Source organism: Gobio gobio (assembly GCF_949357685.1).
Source record: "Gobio gobio genome assembly, chromosome: 4".
NCBI lineage: Eukaryota > Metazoa > Chordata > Actinopteri > Cypriniformes > Gobionidae > Gobio > Gobio gobio.
In genome coordinates this window covers 20,380,787-20,407,957 of record NC_137100.1, presented here as the reverse complement: position 1 = coordinate 20,407,957, position 27,171 = coordinate 20,380,787, and the positions used below count along the sequence as shown (strand labels likewise).

At 39.7% G+C, this 27,171-nt stretch overlaps 1 protein-coding gene across 1 annotated transcript in view; it reads left to right on the top strand.

Annotated features, from left to right (window-relative positions):
- The window catches only part of cUnh11orf54 (chromosome Un C11orf54 homolog), a 76,395-nt gene extending 51,233 nt beyond the window's left edge, over nt 1-25,162 (top strand). The window contains exons 7-8 of the mRNA XM_079815664.1: nt 23,841-23,957; nt 24,083-25,162. Of these exons, the coding sequence (XP_079671790.1) occupies nt 23,841-23,957; nt 24,083-24,256 (291 nt within the window). The 3' untranslated portion in view covers nt 24,257-25,162. The remainder of the gene's footprint in view (nt 1-23,840; nt 23,958-24,082) is intronic.
- Nucleotides 25,163-27,171: the final 2,009 nt, after the last annotated feature.

Genomic DNA, 27,171 nt, shown 5'->3' with positions numbered 1-27,171 from the left:
TATTCATTTCTACATTTCTATATTTTTACATTTATGTATTTCTACAATTCTTTGTCCGTAGGGTAATGATGAGGGCTTGGTTTACCTAAGACAAGTCAAGTCAACTTTATTTATATAACGCTTTTTACAATGCAGATTGTTTCAAAGCAGCTTCACAGTGTTAAACAGGAAAATAATGCAACAGAACTTTATTCGGCCTTACAGCTGCTCCGGAGAAAACGGTGATGTCATCTAGCTAATTTCAATTATCATACAGTGACAGTGTGGGCATTAGATCAGTAATTAGATCAATAATTTAGTTTATATGGTTAATTTAGTGTACTAATTAGATTTATTTGGATATTTAGTTGAAAAAACATAGAAATCGTAGAAAAAAGACAGAAATTGAGCTCAGAGTAGGCGAGGGCGAAGCGTTGAGGCCACAGTGACACCTTGTGCTGTGGCTGAAATACAGTAAGTATAGCCTGGTGACATTGATACTGTCTGTGATGATTGAGTTGGATAAGTATATGGCCAAAATCTTATATCACGGGTTAAGTCCTATCACCCTAACTGTTGTAGCGTTTCGGCCACATAAATTATGGGTATAAATAGGTATTTATATTCAAACCATAAATCTCCAAAATAACCCCAAAGGGAATATTTATGCATTATATATGTATATGTATATGTATGTATGTATGTGTGTATGTATGTATGTATGTGTATATATATATATATATATGACCACCTCTTGTACCAAGCCCAGGAAGGACAAGACATCTCATTGGTCCACATGCAGTTTCTGCCCTTCACCCAAATCCCTAGTGTCCTGGTCTATGACTGCCATAAAAATTCCACAGGACCTTAGCAGTAGTTGGTGAAAGAAAGACCACAATGATACATCCAAATCCAGTCATAAAGAGTGATGGGAATAACGGCGTTACAGATAAACGGCGTTACTAACGGAATAATTTTTTTCAGTAACGAGTAATCAAAAGAATTACTGTTCCTCCCGTTACAACGCCGTTAGCGTTACTGAGGGGAAAAAAAGCGGCGTTAGTCGCGTTACTATAATTGAGCTCTCTGAAGCGCTTTTCATCTGAACAGGCTCTCTGTCAGTCGGACCTGCAACGTGTGTGTGTGCGCGCGCACCAGCCATGCGTGTTGGGGGTGGGTGCGGTGGTGCACATAACTGATGATGATTGGTGGGTGGGAGACAAGGTTGAAGTTGATAGGTTGAGTTCACACCTATTTTTTTCATGGTCTATGGTTCACACACACACACACACCAATGACGCACACGCATATGCACATTCAGCGATGGTCCAACGACTTCAAAGGTAGCTTTCGCAAACTGGAAGTATAAGCGCTACTTTTCCCTCGTTCAGGTGAAAGGTAAGAATATTTATGTAACATGCAACTTATGCCCAGGAGGAAAGAGTCTCTCCACGCAAGTGATTCTGAAGCGCCTCACATCATCATATGCCACAAAATTAGTGGCTAAAAACCCAGGTGATAACGTGAGCTCCACTACCAAAGGAAAGTATAGTACTGATAATATTTACACAATATTTACACTATAGTAGGCCTACTGATAATATTTACAATAATGCATTGAATTTGATAGGTGTCTTTTACATTGTCCCACAGCAACATTACAATAGTGTACATTAATGTACAATGTTTTATAATAATAATTTATTCTATTTAGTGTCCAATTCATTCATTTAACATTTCTAATATTGGGGGCATCCAAGTTATTTGACATATTTGAACATTTGGAAAAAAAAAAAAGTAACGCAGTAATTACTTTCCCTGGTAATTAGTTACTTTTATAATGATGTAACTCAGTTACTAACTCAGTTACTATTTGTAAGAAGTAACTAGTAACTATAACTAATTACTTTTTTAAAGTAACGTGCCCAACACTGGTCATAACTATGTTTGGAAACCTTAAGACTGGTGTAAACTACACACATCCATTTCATACTTATTCAGAGAAATAAGTATTCTCAGTGACAGCTATTTGTAATGCAACATCTTACTACAACTTACAACATCACTAAAATCATAAGTATGGCATCATTTGAAAGCAGACACTTGGCAGTTTACTGTAAATTCAAAATTATAATTATTTTCATAAATAAAAATAGCTATAATAAGCTTCAAAGTTTTGTAAAGTTATTAGAAATATATTTGTATGAAATATCTTTATGAAAATACAATTGAAGTTGGCATTTTAGCAATCTAGAAGTGCACTACAGCTGAAGCCACATGTCTGACCATGTTATATTTCAAATCTGAAGATGATAAGTCTAAAACTCGGAATTATATTAAATGTTTTTCAAGATCATGTCATATGATTTTATTTTGAGATTTCTCTAAAAAGTTAACTGATGTTTATTGCCATCTCTTCTGAGCTACCATTCAGTTTATTGTCTCTATTGTTTTGAGGTGCAAACTGCCCATTCAGTTTCAGTCTCCCCAGAACACTTTCACACCTCTCTGGCCTGATTATGGCTCTTATTATCTTATTCTTTTGTCTTCATTGTAATCACTGACGACTATCTATTCAAACTGTTCTATTCAAACCTAATTTCTTTGATCAAACTTCTCACTTCACCTTCTAAAGTGCCTCAAATGCCGTTGTTGACAATAGAAACATTTCAGTTGGTTTTTCATTTCAGTCTATAATTATTAATAAAAATAATGTATTTGCCCAGGTGGCAGGTGCATTGGCTTGCTAGCATGTTAGCTTAGCACACAATCAAAATACAATAAAGATTAAAACCATGTTTTTTCTCCAAAATTACTTTATATCACAAGTGGGATGTTTTAAATAACCTTCTGTGGTCTCATTTGGCTTCGGATCAAAAAATCAGACAGAAAATATATAATTTTACTATATTCTGCATATTGATAAAAGCTATGTCGAATAGCATTGCATTATAAATATAATATATTATGAATACACCCAACATGGTATAAAGAACACAGACATACCATACATCGTCGCGATTGTGTGTTTATTGTTTTCAAATGTCTCTATTTACATCTTTCGCGATCTCAGGAAGCTTTTATTATGGACTTCTATTATGGCACATGGTCTCTTCTTCGTCGGTGTGTACCATATATGGACTACATGTGCACAGAGCGCCCTCCGGCTGCCAGTATGAATTGAAAACGACACATAAGTGTCTCCGTCGCTCATGATTAGGCTACATCTGCGCATTTTGAGGAAGTATTGAATAAAAAATACTCCTCTGTTTAGAAATTTGACACAGACATATGAGAATTTATCAATATTTCTCCTCATCTGCACACTTTTGAACTGAAAGCCCTGGGGGATGTTGATTTGTCGCGAGTCTTCGTGAGGAGAATAGGAGAATAGAAGAGTTTTTTTATGAATGAGAGCAGCTGAGGCTCATATTACAATCAAACGGTACCGACGCGGTTTTCATATTCATAACCCCTGACACATATTAACAAATTACTGTCACTATAAGACTTTGAGAATAAAACAGAGGTAAAAAATGGAAGCTTGACTCTTAGATCTTTTAAATGATGTATAATTTGTCAAGGTAATTACTTACATCTGACAGTCATTTGAGCTAATTTAAACAAATAAAGCTTAAGGACGAATGCGCCCTCAATCCGGTTAAGAGGTTAAAGACTTATAACTGTGTAAAATATGCAAATGAGTTCGACAGGAGAAAGGAGGGTAGGCCACACGGTGTGCCCCCGCTGATGCCTGCAGCCAATCGCAACACTGGAATGGAGAAGCGCCAAATTGCAATCTCCTCCTATTCAGAAAAGGATAAAGGTACCCTTTCAACAGACACACCTTGTTCTGAGTCTCCCCACCAAGGATGAGACTGTAACAGTTCAGCAAGGATGAGACTGTAACAGTTCAACAAGTTCTGAGTCTGTCCGGCGAGGATGAGACTGTGACAGAGCAACCACGTTCTGAGTCTGTCCGGCGAGGATGACCACATTAACAAACACTACGTTCAGAGTTTTAGTCCAGCGAGACGACCACAGCACATCCCGAGTCTCCATGCCAGAGAGACCAAAGCGGATTGACCAAGTCCTGAGTTTCTGACCCAAAGAGTCAGAAGACACACAGAGACATTTGCAACAAGGTTAAGCTCAGGTGAGCAAAACCTTTACTTCCAGGTTCCTTCGTCTGCGTGTTCCAGATTAAGGACCTTCTGCACCTACTTCAGGGCCTCATCTGCGTGTTCCAGATTTAAGGACCCTTTGGTGCTCCAAGAGATCAGCATCCCACAGATCTTCGTGTTCAAGACTGTTGAAACGGATTCCAGCTCCTTTCCCCACTGCATTGTCACCCAGCACAACCAGTGGAAGAAGTCGCCTCCATCGGACTGCTTACTCAACCACGTGGAACGTAAATATCACTTAACCAAACCTCTTTCCAGAAACCATGGCATTATTGTATATTATCAGTATATGATTTTCTAATTTACATTAGAGGTAATTTAACTGATGCTAGTTAATAACAAATAATCTTTCGTTTATTTGTTTGATGCATAATAAGGTTCTTCACCTTAGAAACAGTTTATCTTTCCATAAGATAACGCAATTCTTCCATAGCCAAACTCAACTTAATCACATGTATTTTATGCATCTTATGCACTTAATTCCTTTATCATTCATTGTATTCATTTGTGTTACATGTATGCCCTGTCTGCCGTGTTTATTGTGTTTTCAGTTCAGTCCCTGTGACCTAGTTTCTCCCCAGTCTGTATAATTAGTTATGTCTATCACCTGTGTCCTGTTAATCACCTCGTTATCCCTGTGTATTTAGTTCTCAGTGTTTCTTCAATGTTTGTCATTGAAGAAACACTAAATAAGAGGGATCATACAAAATGCAAGTTATTTTTTATTTAGTACTGTCCTGAATAAGATATTTTACATAATTTTTTTTTACATATAGTCCACAAGACAAAACAATTGCTGAATTTATTAAAATAACCCTGATAAAAAGTTTATGAACCATTGATTCTCAGTGCTGTGTGTCGTTCCCTGGATGATCCACAGCTGTTTTTTTGTTTTGTGATGGTTGTTCATGAATCCCTTGTTTGTCCTGAGCAGTTAAACTGCCCAATGTTCTTCAGAAAAATCCTCCAGGTCCTGCACATTCTTCAGTTTCCAGCCTCTTTTTCATATTTGAACCCTCTCCAGCAATGACTGTATGATTTTAAGATCCATCTTTTCACACTGAGGACAATTGAGGGACTCAAACACAACTACTAAAAAAGGTTCAAACATTCACTGATGCTCCAGAAGGAAACACAATGCATTAAGAGCCGGGGGGTGGAAACTTTTTAAGATGTGGAGATGTCCACATTTATTTTTTTCATTTAGTACTGCCCTTCAGAAGCAACAGAAGATACTTGCATGTTTCCCGGAAGACAATCGATTGCTGATCGATTGCTCCTGATCGATTGCTCCTGTCTGCCTGCTGTGTCTTTTGCTCTGTAGCTCAAGTCTGTAGCTCTGTAGAGCCTTGCTTACGTTTGAATCTTTATTTTGATATTTCCTCTTTCTTCTACTGCTAAATATAACTTACTCATCACCATACATTGTTTAAAAATTGCCTATCACGTTAAATTTGACATCGCTAGCTTTTAATCTAAATCACCATCACACGTTAGCATTTTGCTAGCCTGTTAGCTTGTTATCTCTGCACCCGGGCCTCCCTTTTTCTGAGTTCATAACTTGGATTAGTAAATTGTGTCCAGCAAACGATTGTGGTAAGTGGTAAATTGGATTAATCAACAAACACGGTAAGTCATGTCTTCTCCTGTCATTATCACCTGCAGTGCATGCCACATGTTCAGTATAGGCTTCTCCGCTGGCGAAAAGGGCTTCACATGTGATAAATGTAAGGAGATAGTTAGGCTGACGGAGAAGATTTCAGAATTAGAAACACGCATCCATACTTTATCTGAGAGTAGTGAGGATGTAACAGCTTTAGACACTGATTTGGATGCGAATAGCTTAGTGAACTCTGTACATTCTTCGGTTCCGGCTGCAGGGCCCTCGCAGCAGGGAAACTGGGTAACAGTGAGGCAGCATAGTCGCAGACCAAAGAACCGCTTTTCCGTTCCGGTTAGAACATCAAACAGGTTCTCCCCTCTCAGTGAAGCACCCACTGAGTATCCTGTTGAAAGTGCCCTAGTCATTGGCGATTCTATTACACGGAACGTGAAGATAGAGACACCAGCTACCATAGTCACTTGTTTACCGGGAGCCAGAGCACCTGACATCAAAGCAAATTTAAAAGTGCTGGCTAAAGCTAATCGTAAATTCTCTAAGATTATTATTCACGTCGGCACTAATGATGTTCGACTTCGCCAGTCGGAGATCACCAAAATTAACATTAAAGAGGTGTGTGAACTCGCTAGTACGATGTCTGAGGCTGTTTTTTGTTCTGGACCGCTCCCGGTAAAAAGGAGTGATGAGATAGTTAGCAGACTATCATCACTCAATGGCTGGTTGTCTAAGTGGTGTCTGCAAAATAACATAGGGTTCATAGACAATTGGAAAAGTTTTTGGGGCAGACCTGACCTGTTGAAGAAGGATGGCATCCATCCCTCTTGGGGTGGTGCCGCTCTTCTCTCTAGTAATCTGGCACATAGTCTTAGAGCTAAACCTTGACTCACTAGGGCCCAGGTCAGGAAGCAGACAAACTGGCTAAACCGACCGTCTGCTAGCTGTCTCACGTTACCGGAGTCAGATAAATCCCAGCACATAGAGACTCTTTCACCTAGATATTATCATATAGAGACTGTGTCTGTTCCCCGAATTAGTAAATACAAAAAAACATCAAAACCATTCAACAGTAAAAATTTAATTGACGTCCAACAAATAAACAAAATATATAATACAGATGAACAATTGATAAAGCTTGGGTTGCTGAATATTAGATCCCTTTCCCCAAAAGCGCTTATTGTTAATGATATTATTACAGATAATAATCTAGATGTGCTCTGTTTGACAGAAACCTGGCTAAAACCTGACGACTACATTACCTTAAATGAGTCCACCCCCCAAGATTATTGTTATAAACATGAGCCGCGTCTGAAAGGTAAAGGGGGAGGGGTTGCTGTAATTTATAATAATATCTTCAGTATTACTCAGAAGTCTAGTTTCAAATATAATTCCTTCGAAGTTTTGGTGCTTTATGTAACGCTATGTAGTGTACATGATAAAACCCGTTCAACATTTGTGTTAGCTACTGTATACAGGCCACCTGGGCATAATACAGACTTTATCAAAGAATTTGCTGATTTTCTATCAGAGTTAGTACTGGCCGTAGATAAAGTACTAATTGTTGGTGATTTTAATATCCATGTTGACAACGGAAAAGACGTATTGGGATTAGCATTTAAAGACACACTAAACTCTATTGGAGTTAGGCAACACGTGTCAGGAGCCACTCATCGCCATAATCATACTTTAGACCTAATATTGTCACATGGAATAAATGTTGATACCGTTGAAATTCTGCAGCAGAGCGATGACATCTCAGATCATTACTTAGTATCATGTATACTTAATTTAGCTAAGGTTGCAAAGCCGCCCCCTCGCTTTAAAAATGGCAGGACAATCACTGCCGCTACTAAAGATTGCTTTTTAAATAATCTCCCTCATCAGTATCATCTGCTCAGCATCCCAGATAGTATAGAAGAACTCGATGTTGCAACAGAAACTATTGACTCTCTCTTTTGCAGTACTTTAGACACAGTTGCTCCTCTGCGCTTAAAGAAGATTAAAGAAAATAGTCCAACGCCGTGGTACAACGAGCACACCCGGGCCCTTAAAACAGCAGTCAGAAAAATGGAGCGCAGCTGGAAGAAAACAAAATTAGAGGTATTTCGTAATTCGTGGAAAGAGCACATGATCACATACAGAAAGGCTGTAAAAACTGCTAGATCTGCTTATTTCTCAACTCTCTTGGAAGAAAACAAACACAACCCAAGGTATTTATTCGATACAGTGGCTAAATTAACCAAAAATAAAGCTTCAACTTCTGATGATTGTAAACAGCACAGCAGTAATGACTTTATGAACTTCTTCACATGTAAGATTGATAATATTAGGAACAAATTTTTAACCATGCAGCCGTCTAATACAGCATCACATCAGACAGAGCATTGTAGTGTCACTGAGGAAAAATTACACTCATTCACTGCTATAGGAGAAGAAGAATTGGCTAAACTCGTTAAATCATCAAAATCGACAACATGTATGCTCGACCCTATACCAACTAGGCTATTAAAAGAGATGCTACCAGAGGTCATAGATCCTCTTCTTAATATCATTAATTCATCTTTGTCATTAGGATATGTACCGAAAACTTTTAAGTTGGCAATTATTAAACCACTTATTAAAAAACCGCAACTTGATCCTACAGATTTAGTCAATTATAGACCAATCTCAAATCTACCCTTTCTGTCAAAAATACTTGAAAAGGCAGTGTCTTCACAATTATGTTCCTTTTTAGAAAGAAATGGTATCTGTGAGGATTTCCAGTCAGGATTTAGACCGTATCATAGCACTGAGACTGCTCTCGTCAGAGTTACAAATGATTTGCTCTTATCATCCGATCGTGGCTGTATCTCTCTATTAGTGTTACTCGATCTTAGCGCTGCATTTGATACTATCGACCACAACATTCTTTTGAATAGACTCGAAAATTATGTAGGTATTAGTGGAATTGCATTATCATGGTTTAAATCATACCTATGCGACCGTTATCAGTTTGTAGTAGTAAATGAAGATATGTCACACCGATCGCAAGTTCAGTATGGAGTACCGCAAGGCTCAGTGCTAGGACCGCTACTCTTCACCCTGTACATGCTACCACTGGGAGATATCATTAGGAAGCATGGCGTTAGTTTTCATTGTTATGCTGACGATACTCAGCTCTATATTTCTTCACGCCCTAAAGAAACTTACCAATTCACAAGATTAACGGAATGCATAGCTGATATAAAACATTGGATGACTGGTAATTTCCTGCAACTCAATTCAGAAAAAACTGAATTTTTAATTATTGGACAAAAAAGCTCCACAAGTAGTAACCTAGAATACTGTCTAACACTTGATGGCTGTTCTGTCAAGTCCTCGTCGTCAGTGAGGAACCTGGGTGTGCTCTTTGATACCAATCTTTCGTTTGAAAGCCACGTTTCTAGCATCTGTAAAACTGCTTTCTACCATCTTAAAAATATATCTAAATTACGGCACATGCTCTCAATGCAAAATGCTGAACAGTTAGTTCATGCGTTCATGACCTCAAGGTTAGATTATTGTAATGCTCTACTGGGTGGTTGCCCTGCTCGCTTAATAAATAAACTCCAGCTGGTCCAAAACGCAGCAGCTCGAGTTCTTACTAGAACCAGGAAGTATGACCATATTAGCCCAGTTCTGTCAACACTGCACTGGCTGCCTATTAAACATCGCATAAATTTTAAAATCTTACTTATTACTTACAAAGCACTAAATGGTTTAGCTCCCCAATACTTGAGCGAGCTCTTAACATATTATACTCCATCACGTCTACTGCGGTCTCAAAATTCTGGCCAGTTGATCATACCGAGAATATCCAAATCAACTGCAGGCGGTCGATCGTTTTCCTATTTAGCACCTAAACTCTGGAACAGTCTTCCTAACATTGTTCGGGAAGCAGACACACTCTGTCAGTTTAAATCTAGACTAAAAACACATCTCTTTACTGTGGCATACACATAAAACACTTTTTCAATGAAATGATTGTTAGGCTGCATTAACTAGGTCAGCCGGAACCGGGAACACTTCCCATAACACCTGATGTACTCGTTACATCATCAGAAGAATGGCATCTACGCTAATGTTAGTCTCTCTGTTTTATCCCGAGGTTTACTGCAGTCAGCTGGATCCGGGCCGTATCCAGATCAGATGGTGGACCTGCGCCCAGAGAAGACCAACACAGGACCCCGAAGTGTCTGGGAGACCGTGATTAGACTCCCCCTGAAACTGCCTCATCGACACGGCATCTCAATAAACCCGTCTCCTGCGTGTTGCCTCCGATCATTCGAATATTGCACTTTAATAATTATTTAATCAACATCATCCTCAATAAACCCGTCTCCAGCATGTTGCCCCCGGTCCCTCGAATATTCTGATCTATTATGACCTCCGAGCTGTAAAACTGCCAGAATAATAATAATAATACGCTGTTTGTTAATTGGCCAGAGGAGAACTGGCACCCCGACTGAGCCTGGTTTCTCCCAAGGTTTATTTTTCTCCATTAGGTCACCTAATGGGGTTTTGGTTTCCTTGCCACTGTTGCCTCTGGCTTGGCGTGCTCAGTTGGGGACACTAAATTTTTCAACTAAACATCGAAATACATCTAAATAATAAACTAAATTAACCATTTAAACTAAATTACTGATCAAATTATTGATCTAAAGCCCACACTGTCACTGTATGATACTTGAAATTTTTCCAGAATGGCTATACAGCTGAATAAAATTATGCTGCATTATTTTCCTGTTTAACACTGTAAAGCTGCTTTGAAACAATCTACATTGTTAAAAGCGCTATATAAATAAAGTTGACTTGACTTGACTTGACAAATTAAGTACAATTTACCTTGATTTTCAAATTCAATAGGTTTTCACTCCCCGGCTCTTAATGCATTGTGTTTCCTTCTGGAGCATCAGTGAATGTTTGAACCTTTTTTAGTAGTTGTGTTTGAGTCCCTCAATTGTCCTCAGTGTGAAAAGATGGATCTTAAAATCATACAGTCATTGCTGGAAGGGCGAAAGACTCCTGTTGTGATTGTTGTAGGAGAGTGACTTCAGCATCTCTGTATGCACTGGCTGTCAGGCTGCTAGCAGCCGCCCTGTGGAAAGCGGTGGTCTCGATCAACTCTTGGAAAGTTTTATGAGGATTAAAGTCAGAAGTTGAAGTGCTGGTTGTGAAGCATGCAAGTGTGCACAAGCCTGTCTTGCGCAGCTCCTCTCCATCTACATCCACAGGATGTGGTATTTCAGGCCATGAACTCTGTGAGTCTTTCAAGAATGATGGGCCTTGATGCCAGTGGCTGTCTGGACCAAGTTCATTCAAGGTCCGTCCCCGGGTGATGTCATCAGCTGGGTTACTGGGGGATGGCACAAACCTCCATGTGTGTATATCAGCGAGCTCTTGGATCTCTGCCACCCGGGTGCCGACAAAGACCTTGAATCTACACGACTCAGACTTGAGCCAGGTAAGGACTGGTTGAGTCAGTCCATAAGGTGATGTGATGAATGGTCAAGGTTAACTCCATACTTACAACTTTGGCCAGCTGAGCACCGGTTAGCGCAGCACAGAGTTCTAGGCGGGGTATGGATTGCTGTTTTCTCTGTGCTACTTTCAATCTTGCTGTAAGGAAAGAGACCTCCCCATCCCCCTGCTGGTCTTCTGTCCTCAAATACGCAACCGAGCCATATGCCCGTTCAGAGGCATCACAAAAGATGTGGATGTCTTGTTGACTTTCTTCTCTGTCTTTGGCTGGAATGGTGTAAGACCTTGGGAAGGCAATGCACGGTAGAGATGGTAACTCTGCCTCCCACTCTGTCCAAGTCTGCAATAGACCAGGAGGAAGATTTGGATCATTCCAGTCCCTTTTTTGGTCCCACAAGCTTTTATATTGTGGTATATGGAATAAGGTAGCCCAGGGGATCATATTGACTGGCCAGGGTTCGGTAGATGTTACGCATAGTGGTCTCAGCACTCTCTATGGGACGATACCTGTAGGAAATGGTGTCTGTTTGGTGGTTCCAGAGCAGTCCCAAAGCAGATTCTTGAGTATCCATTTGGCCGTGAGAAATCCAGAACTCAGTACTAGCTGATTTCAATTCTGAGGGTAGATGGTTTATGGTTTCCGGCTGATTACTAGACCACTATCTCAATTCAAAGCCCCCATCTGCCAGTAGAGTCCTGAGTTTGTCAATAAAGCTTTTAGCTGCTTCTGTCTAGTGAAGCTTTGCAGGCAATTGTCGACATAAAAGGACTTCAAAACTGAATGCCTGACATCTTCCTCAGGTTCGCTGTGATCAATGACATGCTTTTGAAGGGCATACACTGCACAACAGGGACTACAGGTTGTCCCAAAAGGAAGGACCTGCCACTCGAAAATACAAGGTTGTTCCTGTACCTTGAGATCTCGCCAGAGAAAGTGCAGCAGTGGTCTGTCTTCTGGGAGCAACCTGACCTGGTGGAACATACCCCGTATGTCACTGCTGACTGCAATGGAGTGTTCCCGAAATCGGAGCAGAACAGCGAGTAAGGATGGTCCCAGCACTGGTCCTGGGAGCAGCAACTTGTTGAGGTTTTGACCCTGATAACTGAAGGAGCAATTAAAAACTACTCTGTTTTTCCCATTATGGTGGACCATATGGTGTGGGATGTACCATGAGTAGGCAGAGTCCTGTTCAGCATACGGGTCCATCTTAACAGCATAGCCTGCTTGTTCCAGTTTGTGGATTTCTGCTGTGTAAGCAGCTGCTTGTTCTGGATTTTTCACCAGTCGCTTCTCTGTAGTTGAGGTGAAAAAGCAGTGTTGTTCATTGATCTCCAGCTGGAGATTATGCACTGGATCCTGTAATGTCCAGCCAAGACGGGTCTTGATGGCAGCAGGTCCCCCTGGTGGACCAAATCGTACTGGCTCCACTGGAGTAATGAGGGTAGTCTGAGCCAATGAGTAGCACAAGACGGACAGTGTCTAGATGTCGCAATGGAAGCCCCCTCAAGTGGCGATATTTCTCTCTCAATGCCCTGACTGGATGTGTTTGCTCAGCCAGGCTTAGCTGCTGTGCCGTAAATGCCCCTTTAATGTGGAACACCTTCTTGGGCTGCGACAGTGGGGAGATAGAAAATGACACTGCTGCACCACTGAGGACTTGGAGCTCTTGCCTGACTGTGCGGAGCGGTAAGTCTTCTGGTTTACCTTTGAGGCCAAGCTGCTGAGCAGCACTGTGTAGCAGGATGGTTCTTTCGGAACCGTCATCTTGAATAGCGTAGGCAGTCATGCAGTTTTTTCCGTTCCTGAGGATTACTTTACTTTCGTATGAGAAGGATCTCACTCATGGTATTGAGAAGACACGAATTGGTAGTAGTGTTAGCAGCTTGATTTTAAACAGTCTGTGTACTTGTAGCACTTTTCACAGTTATGTCATGAAGAACAAGCAGATGTCGACTGTTACACTGCTTGCAGCGCATCTTTAGACTGCATTCCGTTGCTTGATGGCTTCTACCACAGCGCCAACACCGATTGTTCTCCTTCTGATCTGTTGTTAGTTGCTTAAAGTTTGAGCAGTTATTCAATGAGTGCTTTGTGTGATCGCAGTAGGGGCAGTAAGGCTTTGGAACAGCTTTCATGGTAGCAGATGAGGTTGTTTCAAGCTGTACATTCTCAGTGTTAAGCAGAATGTTAGCATTCTTTTGAGAATACTTGTGGTCTTTGATTATATCTCTGGTCCGTACAGTAGGCCATCTACGTTGACTGGTTACGAACCCTGAAGTGTCCTCCTGTACTTGGATTTCGTACTCTAACCATTCAGAGAGATCGAGAAGGGTTGGAATAGGAACATGGTGTGGATGGGCAAACTGGCGGAAACTTGATCTGAGATCATGTGGCAATTTTGCCAACAGTCTGGAGACATGGGAGCCGCACTGCAATTCGTAAGTGCCCTCAGTTCCTAGTTGCCCCAACATGCCAACAAGAGAACGAACTTTGAGAGCAAATAGTCTGAAGGCCTTTATGTCTCCGCTGCTGATATTTGGGCCATCCATAAGTTCCGCTATTCGTTGTAAGGCAAGCTGGTGTGGCTGACCATATTGCTGGTCCAGTGCAGCCATCGTTCTTGTGAAGGGGTACTGAGAATGGCTGTATGAATCAGCAATGAGTAGCGCTTCTTCTAGTTTGAGATGGTCTGTGAGGATCTGAAATTTAAATCTTTCAGTGGCATTAGCAGGGAGTATGTTCTCTAAGGCGATCTTCAACCGTGAAAACTCTCTCGGGTTTGGATGTGCAAAGTCTGGTATGGTGGGAGTAGGGCCTTTATACATTGACTCTGGCATTTGACTTGGTGAACTATGAGGCATTTGGAGGCGCCAGGCAGGATCATAAGGTGAGGAGGTTTCATATTCCTGCTGGTATGGGGAATAATAATCACTGTCATCGTGGTAATGTCCCTCTTCCTTTTGGGCCCCCCAAATGAGTGGCTTGGCACTTGGAGTGCCATAGGGGGAGTAAATTGTGCCTCTGGGAACCGCCGCCATTGAAGCGTGGTGCTGGCACTGGCCTAAACCCTCTCTCAGCTGCATGCATGTTCATTCCACGGCGTGGTGCAGGAACAGGCTGGCTAGAACAGGGTTGACGTGCTGGTATAACAGATGGTAGGGGTTGAGCTACAGGCCGTTGTTGATCGAAATGAATCTGTAGCTGCTGCATCTGCCGCTTAAGTTGAGAGAGTTCTTGAGCATATCGTTGATTTGTCTGCTGCAATGCATCATTTTCCTGCTGGATCATCTGTACAGTGTGACGCATGTTCTCATTTGCATGGCGAAGATTCATATTTCGTTGCTTAATGACGTCCCTTTCAGATCTGCTTGGTTCAGCGTCGGACCACTCCTCTGAACTATGAGGCTCTTCACCTGAGATCTGCAGTAGACTGAATGTAGTTGCACCCTCCTATGGCTCTTCACCTTCTGATAAATTGGAGGGTAACTGAGTGTGTGGTGACCCGGGTTGGGGATACATCTTAGGCAGGGCAAAGCCAGTAAGATCATAATCTTCATATCGGACGGGAAGGGCTGGCTTCCTTCTGACGCCCAGTTGGCTCAGCTTCTGCCTGTGCTGCCATCTTATTAGGGCTGCAGCTATCGATTCTTTTTGTAATCGATTAATCTAGCACTTAATCGATCGATTAATCGGATAAAAAATTCTGTGTTTTTAAACAACCAAAACAAATAATGCATAACGAAAATGAAGAGGAAAAGCAATTTAATTTATTAATATGCACAACCGGTTTCATGCTGTAATCTAGCCCTGACATCAAAGTAAATATCTTTTATGTAGATTTCTACACCTGCAGCATTTACCATTAGGCTACTAACAAATAATATATCATTTCTGGGGTGAGCCTATTTGCTATGGTAACCTAGCAACCTGTGTGTGTGTGTGTGTGTGTGTGTGTGTGCGCGCACGCGTGTGGCTTCATTGCAGTTTGGTACAGCAGAAATACATACATTAATTTTCAATAGAACGCTACATTTGGCTTGCATCACTTGCATTGCGGTGCATTTTTAGGTGAAGCAGCGTTCGAAAAATTGTCACATCACGTCCCGGTGTATACAGTGAATGCTGAAATTATTGTTGCGTGGCTACATAAAAGTTTAAGCATATGTGATGCATTGCCACGATTGGTCTGACTGGCGCGAGAGAGAGGAGGGTGCATGCGTGTGTGTTACTGATTTTCTACAATTAAAGTTGGAATTTTTCCAACAAATGCAAAAAGTGCATTTCTTTGTGATTTTAAAATACTTGAAGGAAACGGTTCACTTTCAGCTGTTATTGTCTATGGAGCAGATTTATGTTTGTTGTACATCAGATACAGATACATTAACACAGTAGTAGACCTACATTACATTTATTTGGATGCATTAATGAGAGAGTGATTGTGTGTGTGAATTACTCATTCCGTCTCTATTCATTATGAAGCTGTGGTTTGTACTTACTTCAAAGGTAATCAAATGTATGCCGGTTATAACGGTTGAGTTGAGTTTCTAAGCTACTTTAGTGACTTTACTTTAGTCACAGGACGGCGTTGACACTGCGTTTCTGCCCTGCTCTCCACGCGCGATCTTCACGCGAAAAGAGGTCTGCCTTCAGGGCGCGCGCTCATTTTCAGAGACGCGACACGGCTCAACTCTCCGTGTCACAGAAAAAAGCTGAGCACTGAACGGAGAAGTTTTCCGTATTGTTGTTTTTGAATAGTGCACAATCGCTTCAATGTTCAAACTGGCAAGGCTTTAAATGCATTTACTTGACAAACTTTATGAGGACGAAAGTGAAAGCGATCTGGCTTCGGGGCTTGCGCGCGCCGTGTGTGTGTGTGGCAGCTATAAGAACGGTAATCAACTTACATAAACTGTGTAAAACATGCAGTTACTATAGTGATTCTGGACATCTAGAATCTAAACTAAATTCAAAATGTATCACGCGCTATGGTGTGCTTCCTGAACATTGAACAGCAGTCCGTGTGAATCAGATCCCTGCGCGTATAGTGGATTTAACGTCATAGGAATTTAACGAGGAATTTTTGTAATCGAGTTAATCGAGTAACTCGATGAATCGTTTCAGCCCTACATCTTATATGCTTGCAGCAAGTCTACCTCCGGCTCGAAGGACCATGTAGAAATGACACTTGAAAGCATATTGCCCCGTTAACGCTCCGACTCCGCCAACGTCCGATATTTTGTATTTTTTGAACAAGATAGCAAAGCTGCGCACATAGGATTATGGGTGATTTGAGAACGCCAAGTGCACGAAGTCTACTCGTATGCATCCTTTCCTGTATATGGCATTTTTTCGAATGAAGGACTCAGACCTTGGTTGAAATTCCGAGGATCCTTGACATCCTTGATCCTTGATTAATCGTGTGCTGGGCTAACTAGAGCTCTTCTTAAAACATACTTTGTTCTTATATTTTTTATAAGTATATAGGCTATTGTTTAGGTAGGAATAAAATACAATACCGTTTTTATTTGTATGTATTTTCTACACTTCAGACAGGTGTCTGTCCGGATTTGTGTATAAATGCAAGACGTCACATTAGGCTATTCAATTTGTTTCGTTTTGTGAAGAAAAGGATATGTAAATGTCAAGATGTGAACATTTGTTCGTGGACGTGTGTTGTTTGGAGGATTCAAACGATTTGTCATTGCTTGCACATGAGCGCGTATGAGGAAAACACTCGGCAAGTGTGTGAAATAGTATTATAATAAGGGAAAATTCCCATAGTTACCAAATGACCGTTAATAGTGTTCAAATATAGGCATCATTGTGACACTTACCGCTACATGTTCTTTTCAGGGTGGAATTCTTGTATGCTGAGATGTCAGTTCGTTTTGGTGCACACAACATGCATCGCATTATGAAACTATTCTTTTTGACATCTTGGAGTGAAAACATAGACTGAACTTGAGGCCACGGGCAAACTGCCTCCCGTAGCTCACACGCATCTTCCTCTGCTTAGGCCATCATCTTCCGACTAAACGCGCGCTAATTAAAAGCGGGTGATGCGTAGCAACCTCTCGCGAAGCAGCCTCTCCAACGTTTCGCGAGACTTGCGAAAGTCATATTAACTTATTTTAAAATATATAATATAATTATTACCATTTGACAGTAACGGAGGAACGCCACCGAATGTAACTAAGTAAAAGTACAGTTTTTTCACAAGAAATTTACTTGAGTAAGAGTAAAAGTACCCATCTTTAAATCTACTCTAAAAGTACAAGTTACCCAAAAAATTTACTCAAGTAAATGTAACGAAGTAAATGTAATTCGTTACTACCCACCTCTGCTGACTTGTACAAGACATTAAGAGATCGACAGGTGAGTGCATAAATCAAACGATCTAATTTAAACTAGGGGTGCACCGATCCGACTTTTTCAGTCCCGATACCAATACCGATGCCTGGGCTTTGTGTATCTGTCGATACCCGATACCGATCCGATATATTGTTGAATTAATAATAAACTGTATATCTTCCACCTTATACCTTCCTTGAAGAGACTAAAGGCACCAGACTTTACTAACTAAACATAACTAAGACAAAATAACAGATGTATGTAAGGTGTTGAATTCTTATTTATTTAAAAAACAATTGTGCATTCAAATCTAAAATAGAATGTAATCTAACTTCTTTAAATAAATAAAATGTAGCAGTGGAAACAAAAAACAGTGTATTGGTCAAACATACAATAGTAATCTGACAGTTACCAAACATTTTTTACACTACAGATAATTGTTTTGGTATATAATCATATCAATATTAAAAAGTAGCATTACAAATTAACAAATAGTCTAATTTTCTGCCATATGCAATTTAATAAAATTTTTCAGCTAGCTAATAACAACTTTGTTCTGGTTTCACCTCACTCCAGATTAAATGATTGTAGGCTAGGCCTATTTATTTTACTACACATTGTCAACAGAAATAAGATGAAATACTGTTGATAATTAAAAATAATTCTTACTACCCACTCTTGCTAAATTGGGTAAGCACACTTGTGTTCTCATTTCAGTTGCGTTCTGAGTAAATTAATAAACTGAGTTCATGAGTTCAGTGTTGGACAGATCAGTTGTTCTGGCCAGTCGTTAAAATGATTCGGTTCAAAGGAGTCATTAGGTCACGAATCGGACATTAGCAGACGCGTTGTGTGCGAATCCCGTCTGTTAGAACATCGCGAAAGATGTCAACACACAGAAAACACTTCATAACTGGATATAATTTGTCTCCCGCTTATTGAAAGTATGCTTTATGTCAGCTGGTCAGAGAAGAGTCAATGTTTTTTGAGCGCAATTCACACCCAGTGATAATTCAAGGACAAAATTGTCCGAATGTGTCACGTGCAACATGGTTTCGGTCTTCCGAGCTTTTGATTTGGATTAATATGTGAAATATGAGAGCGAACACTGATTATTTTGAAGACCCAGAGAGCACGCGCGGGGGAGGAGCTCTCAGATCGGTCTCTCTGTCACTCAGTCACAAGCGCAGCATCTGTTCTACATCACTCGTAAATCACAATAACTCATCAAATTAGGCTTTGGCCGTCAAAAAAATGTCAATGCAGGAAAGACCCTGACTTTGCAGTAATACCCTCGAAACAGCGACGAACTAGTTGGCGTAGCAAGCGTGAAATATCTCCTCCACACAGCCGACTCTCTGGCTCGCTCCCTTCTAGCATGCGACACACGTGAAGCTGACGAATGACGTAGGTTCTGCTGCGACGGAAAAAAACACCTGGATCGGCTTGTGGATCTGTTAATTTTTCCGATCCCCGATCCAGCTATTTTGTCAGTATCGCGGCCGATATCCGATCCTAATATCGGATCGGTGCACCCCTAATTTAAACATTTATTTTCTTTTAATACTGATCAACGCACATACATAAGATCGTATCATTTAAATAAGGAAAAAAGGAAAAACATCTTAATTTGTAATGCGCAAGCTCTTTAGGCTTGAGTGTTTGTTGTTGGTATGAGCGCAAAGAAAATTCTCTCTCAAAGAGCTCCCCTTCCATGTATTACGAAATGCTTTAAAATGGCTTGCATGTTCCAATTGGCAAGGTTTAAAAAGACGTGGGCAGTGATTTCTGTCAGCTCTCGGGAAACGACAGCGAAAGCGTTGAATCTGAGCGTGCAGATTGCTTTTATAGTGCATGTGCGATGTCTTTTGAAGCCAGAGGCAATTTGCTCATTTTGAGAGCTCGGTAAGGGAGTATTGCTGAAATTTTTTATGTGAAAATCTTTGTTGATAAATTTCATTATAAACATTTGCGTTAATTTCCCGCTTCATAAACCCCAAACTTGCAAGAGTGAGTAAAATTATGCGCAATACCTGTGGCAAAATTCAGACCCTGTATGGTATCGATTTAATATCGGTACTTCGGTATTAGATTGTTGTACCGTACTGGAGGCAATATTGTGGTATCAAGCCATCCCTACTAACAGTGTAAACGTGATATAGTTAAGAGATTAGTTGAATAAAACGGGAGTCACTGAAAGCTTCTTCTACAGAGGCGGTGTTTCACCACACTCAGACGTCACAGCCTGGCTTCTGAGATCGAGCATTTGTTGGGCCTGGTGTCTATAAAAGCTTTTCTTTGACTAACAAGGAAGTTTTCAGCTCCGAAACTTACAGGATATTCTTATATCATGATGAACTTTTATATGTCAAAGGCTGAATGAAAAGTTGATTTCTCAATTCATGACCCCTTTCATTTACAGCCCGCAGATGTCACACTTACCCTGTAACTATAAGAAATAACAAGCAGCACTTACCCTGTAACTACATGGAACAACAGTATATTTCCCCAGTATTTAAAAAAATAATAATATATATATATATAAGTATTTGAACACCCTGCTATTTTGCAAGTTCTCCCACTTAGAAATCATGGAGGGGTCTGAAATTGTCATTGTAGGTGCATGTCCACTGTGAGAGACATAATCTAAAAAAAAAAAATCTAGAAATCACAATGTATGATTTTTTAACTATTTATTTGTATGATACAGCTGCAAATAAGTATTTGAACACCTGAGAAAATCAATGTTAATATTTGGTACAGTAGCCTTTGTTTGCAATTACAGAGGTCAAACGTTTCCTGTAGTTTTTCACCAGGTTTGCACACACTGCAGGAGGGATTTTGGCCCACTTCTCCACACAGTTCTTCTCTAGATCAGTCAGTTTTCTGGCCTGTTGTTGAGAAACACGGAGATTGAGCTCCCTCCAAAGATTCTTTATTGGGTTTAGGTCTGGAGATTGGCTAGGCCACGCCAGAACCTTGATATGCTTCTTACAGAGCCACTCCTTGGTTATCCTGGCTGTGTGCTTCGGGTCATTGTCATGTTGGAAGACCCAGCCTCAACCCATCTTCAATGCTCTAACTGAGGGAAGGAGGTTGTTCCCCAAAATCTCGCAATACATGGCCCCGGTCATCCTCTCCTTAATACAGTGCAGTCGCCCTGTCCCATGTGCAGAAAAACACCCCCAAAGCATGATGCTACCACCCCAATGCTTCACAGTAGGGATGGTGTTCTTGGGATGGTACTCATCATTCTTCTTCCTCCAAACACGTTTAGTGGAATTATGACCAAAAAGTTCTATATCTGACCACATGACTTTCTCCCATGACTCCTCTGGATCATCCAAATGGTCACTGGCAAACTTAAGACGGGCCTGGACATGTGCTGGTTTAAGCAGGGGAACCTTCCGTGCCATGCATGATGTTACCCCCCTAGTTACTGTGGTCTAGAACCGCCACTGCTTTCAGGTGTTATTGCGATTAAACTGTCAAATGCACAACAAGGTTATGTCAGAAACACACAAAGTTCACATGAAAACATTTGATTATGTCTGTGCACATGCAGCAAGTACAGAAATCCTGTGTGTGTATTAAATCTGTGTACTAAACTGAAAGCAGTGTAATATACAGTACCTAAGTTACTACTATATCTGCTGTTGATATGAATCAAACAACAAAAGATAAACAGAAAATCACTCACTGCTCTTGACTGAATAACTTAAGTAGCTTTATTAAGAACACATTTCTTACTTGAATGCACTGGCGAGGAGATAAACATGGCGGACTGTGTACAGTTCTCTGAGGGCGGGGTCTTTGCTAATAGCAGTGTCCATCAACACTCGTGGGCGGGGCCTGTGAATGTGACGTCACTTTACCAGGATTCTGCAAATGGCTTATTCTGAGACAATGCTTATGATTTATGGGGATTTAAAAAAACGGAGTGGGTGGATTTTTACCATTATAGGGTGGTTGTTTACACACACTGCCAACACAAATTTATGTTCAAACACCTTATAAAAGTGAATTTTGCATAATAGGTGCCATTTAAATTGATCTAATGACATTTATAATGGTACAACATTTCTGTTTCAGAAATAGAATGTATACAAATAGAAAAATGTTTGAATATTTTATAAAATGTTTAAAATATACTAAAATAGAAATGTTAATTTTAAATAAATATATTTAGTTGAACTCTTTTTATTGATACTTTTCAATCAAAGTGTTAAAATATATATATATATATATATATTTGTTGTCAATTGCAAAAAAGACTATGAATGCTTGCTCCAAGACACTCAAATACAATAATGAAAATAAACAGCAATAATTTAAACAATACTGAAAAAAACAAACAAACAAAAATCATGCACCTATGTAAACTATTGCTACACCATCTAGTGGGAAAACGCAATCAATTTTCTTTCCCTTTTTTCTTTACTCTTTGCTCTCTATTTGAAAATGAAAGTAAGGATTTTTCTAGTCCATTAGCATAAGCCTTTTATCAACTATCAAGCAAAATACTAGCATTTGACTGTAAGGATGACAATGAAACTTTTGTGGGTTTAAGACCAAATAGGGCCCTTAAGGGGCACGGCTCGACATGTAAAATAAATATGCCAGAAATTGACTTGAAATATGATGTTCAGAAATATTTCAGTGCTGGGTAAAGCCAAAAATTATAAGCTTGGCCCACCAAACTCGGGAACTTGGGTATCAAAATTATCCCTTAGCTTACCAGTAAATACAACTTGAGAGGGTGTTCATGTCCAATTTTTAACTAAAGGAAACTCGTTACTGCTTCCATGTAACTGTAACTCCCAGGAAACAGAAACTGCCTGAGGCTAATTTAAATGGGAAAGCTGATGTTGGAAGAGCTCTTGCAGTGGAGTTAATAGGAAAAAAACTCACAATTTTTAACGTAAAATCCATCTATAAAATAAATAGTCCTACTCAACATAGCTGAAAGCTTTCTAATCTCCACATTGAGATATATCAGGGCCTCTGCCACAAATGAGCCAGACGAAGTGTAAATTGTTCATCAGCCTTCTAAGGAAAAAAAAAGCCTTGTCTGTTTTTTACAAAGCCAGTCTTGAATAACAGTTTCTAACCCTAGAGAGAGAACCTTAGCCAGGATTTTCCCATCTACATTAGGGAGGGAAATTGGACGATAGGATCCACAGTCTGAGGGGTTTGTATCAGGTTTTAAAAGCAGAGAGGTAGACTCCTAGGGATTCTTCAACTGAGAGAAGCAGTAGGGAAAGCTGAGGAGAGAAAAAATCTCTGCAGGGATTTTCTGCCCTGTATCTGCATAATGGCTTTCGGAAAATCAGTTATAATAGGATCATCCCATTTGGCTTTTTTGATTCTCTATTGATTTGAGGGATGTCAAGATTTTGTCAACAAGATTAGAATATTTGAAGGAGTTTAATATAAAGAAGAGTAAAAAACTAAATTGATTATTAATTTCTTGTGGGTCTGACACAATATTTCCTACTGGGTTTTAGATTTGGACAATACATTTGCAATGCAAGTGCTTTACCTGGATTATCACCAAACTCATAGAAACGGTGTCATGATTTAAGTAGAAGCTGCACAGCATGGCTAGTAGAAAGAAGATTACAAAAAAGCCTTTTTATTATATAATAATAATGTTAGTAGTTGTGCATATCTAGTCAAAATTAGCAATCTGTTCAGAGAGTTCACAGAGCTTTTTATTATGCAACTTAATATTTAAGCAGAATGAGATATTTTTTCTCCACGCAAATAAGATTTGAGGGTTTCCAAAAGATTAGATTAAGAAATCCCTTCCCTAGAGTTGATCTCAATAAAAACCTTTTTTGGAGATAAACGCAACAAAATAAAAAAATAAAAATTCTGATAAGAGTAACACATTAAATTATTTCCATTGAATTATCTCCAAAAATGACAAGACATTGAACAACCAGGGAAGTCTGCCGCTTTGGTGAGCAGACATTTCAATAATCTTACAAATCCCAAAATTTTGAATGGTAGTGTATATAGTCCTTTTTCAGATGTAATGATGTGAATCTTTTTTTCTTTCTTTTTTTTGTGAAAACAGTCACTTTTAAACTCTATTGAAGTTTATATAACTACTTGAACTATATTAAACTCTTTTAAAAAAAATTACAACATATATTATGGAATTTCCTTGTGTGTGTAAACTTTTCACTGCTCTGTCTTTAAGCCACGTGAATTCTCCACCTGCCCTCTAAACACCAATGAGGACATCGATAACTGGCTCAGGCATTTTGAAGTCAACGCACCACTGATCTGTCAAACTGTCATGGTGTCCAGAGACCCAGTGAGTACCAACCCAGTAGCAATGTCATACCCTCCATTTTTCTGACAATATTATTTTGAATCTTTGCTAAATAGTTCCAATTAGCTGTTGTGCCCAATTTAATTTTAGTTGTGCATAATTCACAGGGTCTTGACCTGAGAGTGGAGCATACCCATGGCTTCAGTCACCATGGTGAGGGGGGGCATTACTACACAGATACCACCCCAAACACAGTGGAGTACCTGGGATACTTCCTTCCTGCTGAGCTCCTCTACCGTATCGACCGACCCACAGAGACACACAATGTTGGCCGAGATTAAACTGTCGACATTTCAGATTTTTTTAAAATGCTGTAAAAGCATTTAACATGCAAATAATTAAATAGCTTTTTACTAGGACCACTTTATATTGATGAATAATAAAATAAATATTAAAGCTGTGAGCAACGATGACGGGCCCAAGTTGGTGGCACCGCCACACCGGTGGCATCAGCTTAACTGTGCACGGCAGACAATAGGCATTTAAAATGGGAAAACATAAAAGGACTATGTCAAAGTCATCTGAATTCACCACATTAACTGCAGCAGTTGGTGCTCCTATGACCACAAACCACAACAGCCACATCTATGAGATCAATTAAATTTAAATGAATTTCATGTCAGATGATGTCAAAGGTCAAATCGTAATGAGTAAGCTGATGTTGTATTATCCTAACACTTCTCTTCATGTGTTTTTTGACCAACCTTAGCTACCGTTTGTGCACCAATCTTATGCACCATAAAGCGTGCTTTCATTTCAATATGGGTGGTCCAATAAAAAATGTTAATTAAAAAAATTAATAAATGGAGCCAAATCACAGAAACTGCAACGATGATTTTAATATCAGTTTCAGGTAAGAGTAAGATGCGTGTCTAAATTTTATGGAAGTTTATTATAAACAGACATTTGTAGAAAATAATGTGAAATTTTTTTATTAAATAAATTTGAACTGTCAGTAAATAATTAATTTAAAGACAAATGTGTCAAAAGTGATCTTTGCAAACACAGCACATGACCTTCTGTAAAGCACATGTATAGAAAACACACTCACACTCCTCTGTTTTAAAAATGAGTACTGTCTGAATGAGTATGAAATCACAGGTGTCAGGTGATAAGAATTGTAACTCAAATGTCATTTAGAAAATTAGTCCTGTCCGAATGTTGATAAAGTGTCATAGCTTAATTACAAATGTGAAGTTATCATTTGCTGAAATATGAACTTGTATCCGTTAAATGTAAAATAACTATTTCATGTCATAAGATTTCATAGGTCACAGCAGCTGGAGCCATCCCCTCTCTCTCACACACACACACACACACACACACAGAGCCAGAGAGGCATGATTTAGCTGACACCCGCCCATCCCCCGCTACACACACACACACACACACAGAGCCAGAGAGGCATAGAGACAGAGCGTATTTAGGCCACGCCCACACTGGGGGGGAAAACAATCCAACGCTCTCCATTGACTTTGCATTGCGTGAGGCTGCCTCATTGTCATTTCGGACTTGAACAAAAACAGAACAATGTCTAAAAGCTGATATGTGACCAAGTGTACAGCAAACAAGCTAAAAAACACATAAGCTGTCGACCCAAAAAAACGAGCGTTTAAGAAGATAAAAGTGGTTACAGGCACTACGAAGTGACGCTTCAGCAGGAAGAATGGGTAAATTTTGGGAATCCTGACACTCATTATGCCTCAATATGTCTGTGTGCAGTAAACATTTTGTCACTGTTAAGTCAAATATCCAAATGTCCGTTTTATATATTATATTTACTGTCGCTGATCACGTTCTCCTCTAGTCGTCGTAGTTCTCAGTGTAATATGACCCGTCGCGCGCTGTCTCAATGGCCTGAATCCACTTTTTTGTACTTAAACGCTCGTTTTTTGGGTCAACAGCTTATAAAAACGTCTGGGTTTTTGCTTCTGGGTTTTGTTTAGCTTGTTTGCTGTACACCTTGTCACATATCAGCTTTTATACATTGTTCAGTTTTTTGTTATAAGTCCGAAATGACAAAAAGGCCGCTTCACGCAATGCAAAGTCAATGGTGACGGTTTGATTGTTTTCCCCCCCGGTGGGCGTGGTCTTCAGATTATGACGCGTGTCGCTCTGTCTCTATGCTTTAGCTGATAAACACCCCTCCAACACACCCATTTCTGAGGCTTTGTCCATTTCCACTGACTGACATCTCTGATGTGTGTGTTGAGTTTCAAGCAATTTCAAGCATGCTAAGAGCCTCAAAAACAGCCAAAAGATGATTAAACTTTGACACACTGCCATGGCAACAGTATTTAAATTATCAGGAATCCATTCGTATGTCTATATCTGCCATGTTTTGTCATTATACTGATGAAGTTTGAAGTAAATCGGGTGAAAACAAGTCAGTGATTTAGCATTTTTGAAAGTGACACACTTCCTGCTGCCAGTTGGTGGACACACACACACACACACACACACACACACACAGAGAGAAAGAGAGTTTCAAAAATAACACAACACTGCCACCTTTTAGTGAGGGGGGGGGGGGCAGACAGAGAATAAATATTCAGAAGATTCAGAAGAAATATATTAAATAAAATAAATATATTGATCCTTATTTTAAAGCTATTTGGTTACATTTTAATAAAACAGTTTAGTATGTTTTTAAACACACACATACACGTTGTAATACCAGTGTAATACCCATGTCATTATACAAATTTGTGTCCTCATTAATCACATAAACAAGCACACACACACACACACACACAAAGAGTGATTTGCAGATGGAAAGAGAGATGGATTTTTTTTATCCTGTTTCAAAACTAACACAATGCTGCCATCTTCTGTTCATTGAGGGGAGGGCAGCACACACAGAATAGATTATTCAAATAAATATTTTAAATAAATAAATATATTGATCTGAAAAATAGTAGTCATTTTAAATTAATCCAAGTTCAATTACCGAACATACAATCTTAATTTAATTTAAATCAAAATATGATTTTACAAGATATGAGAGAATTTCTGTTCCCCTTTTTTGTCCTTATTTAATCCCTCGCCATGGCAACACCGTTTGAGATATCCAAAATCTGTTCGCATTTTAGCATCTTCCGTATCTTTGTTTCATGTTGACCGAGTTTGGTGGAGATTGAATAAATCGCCTACGAGGAGAACGTAAAATCTCAGAGCCTGAATTATCCAAATATTC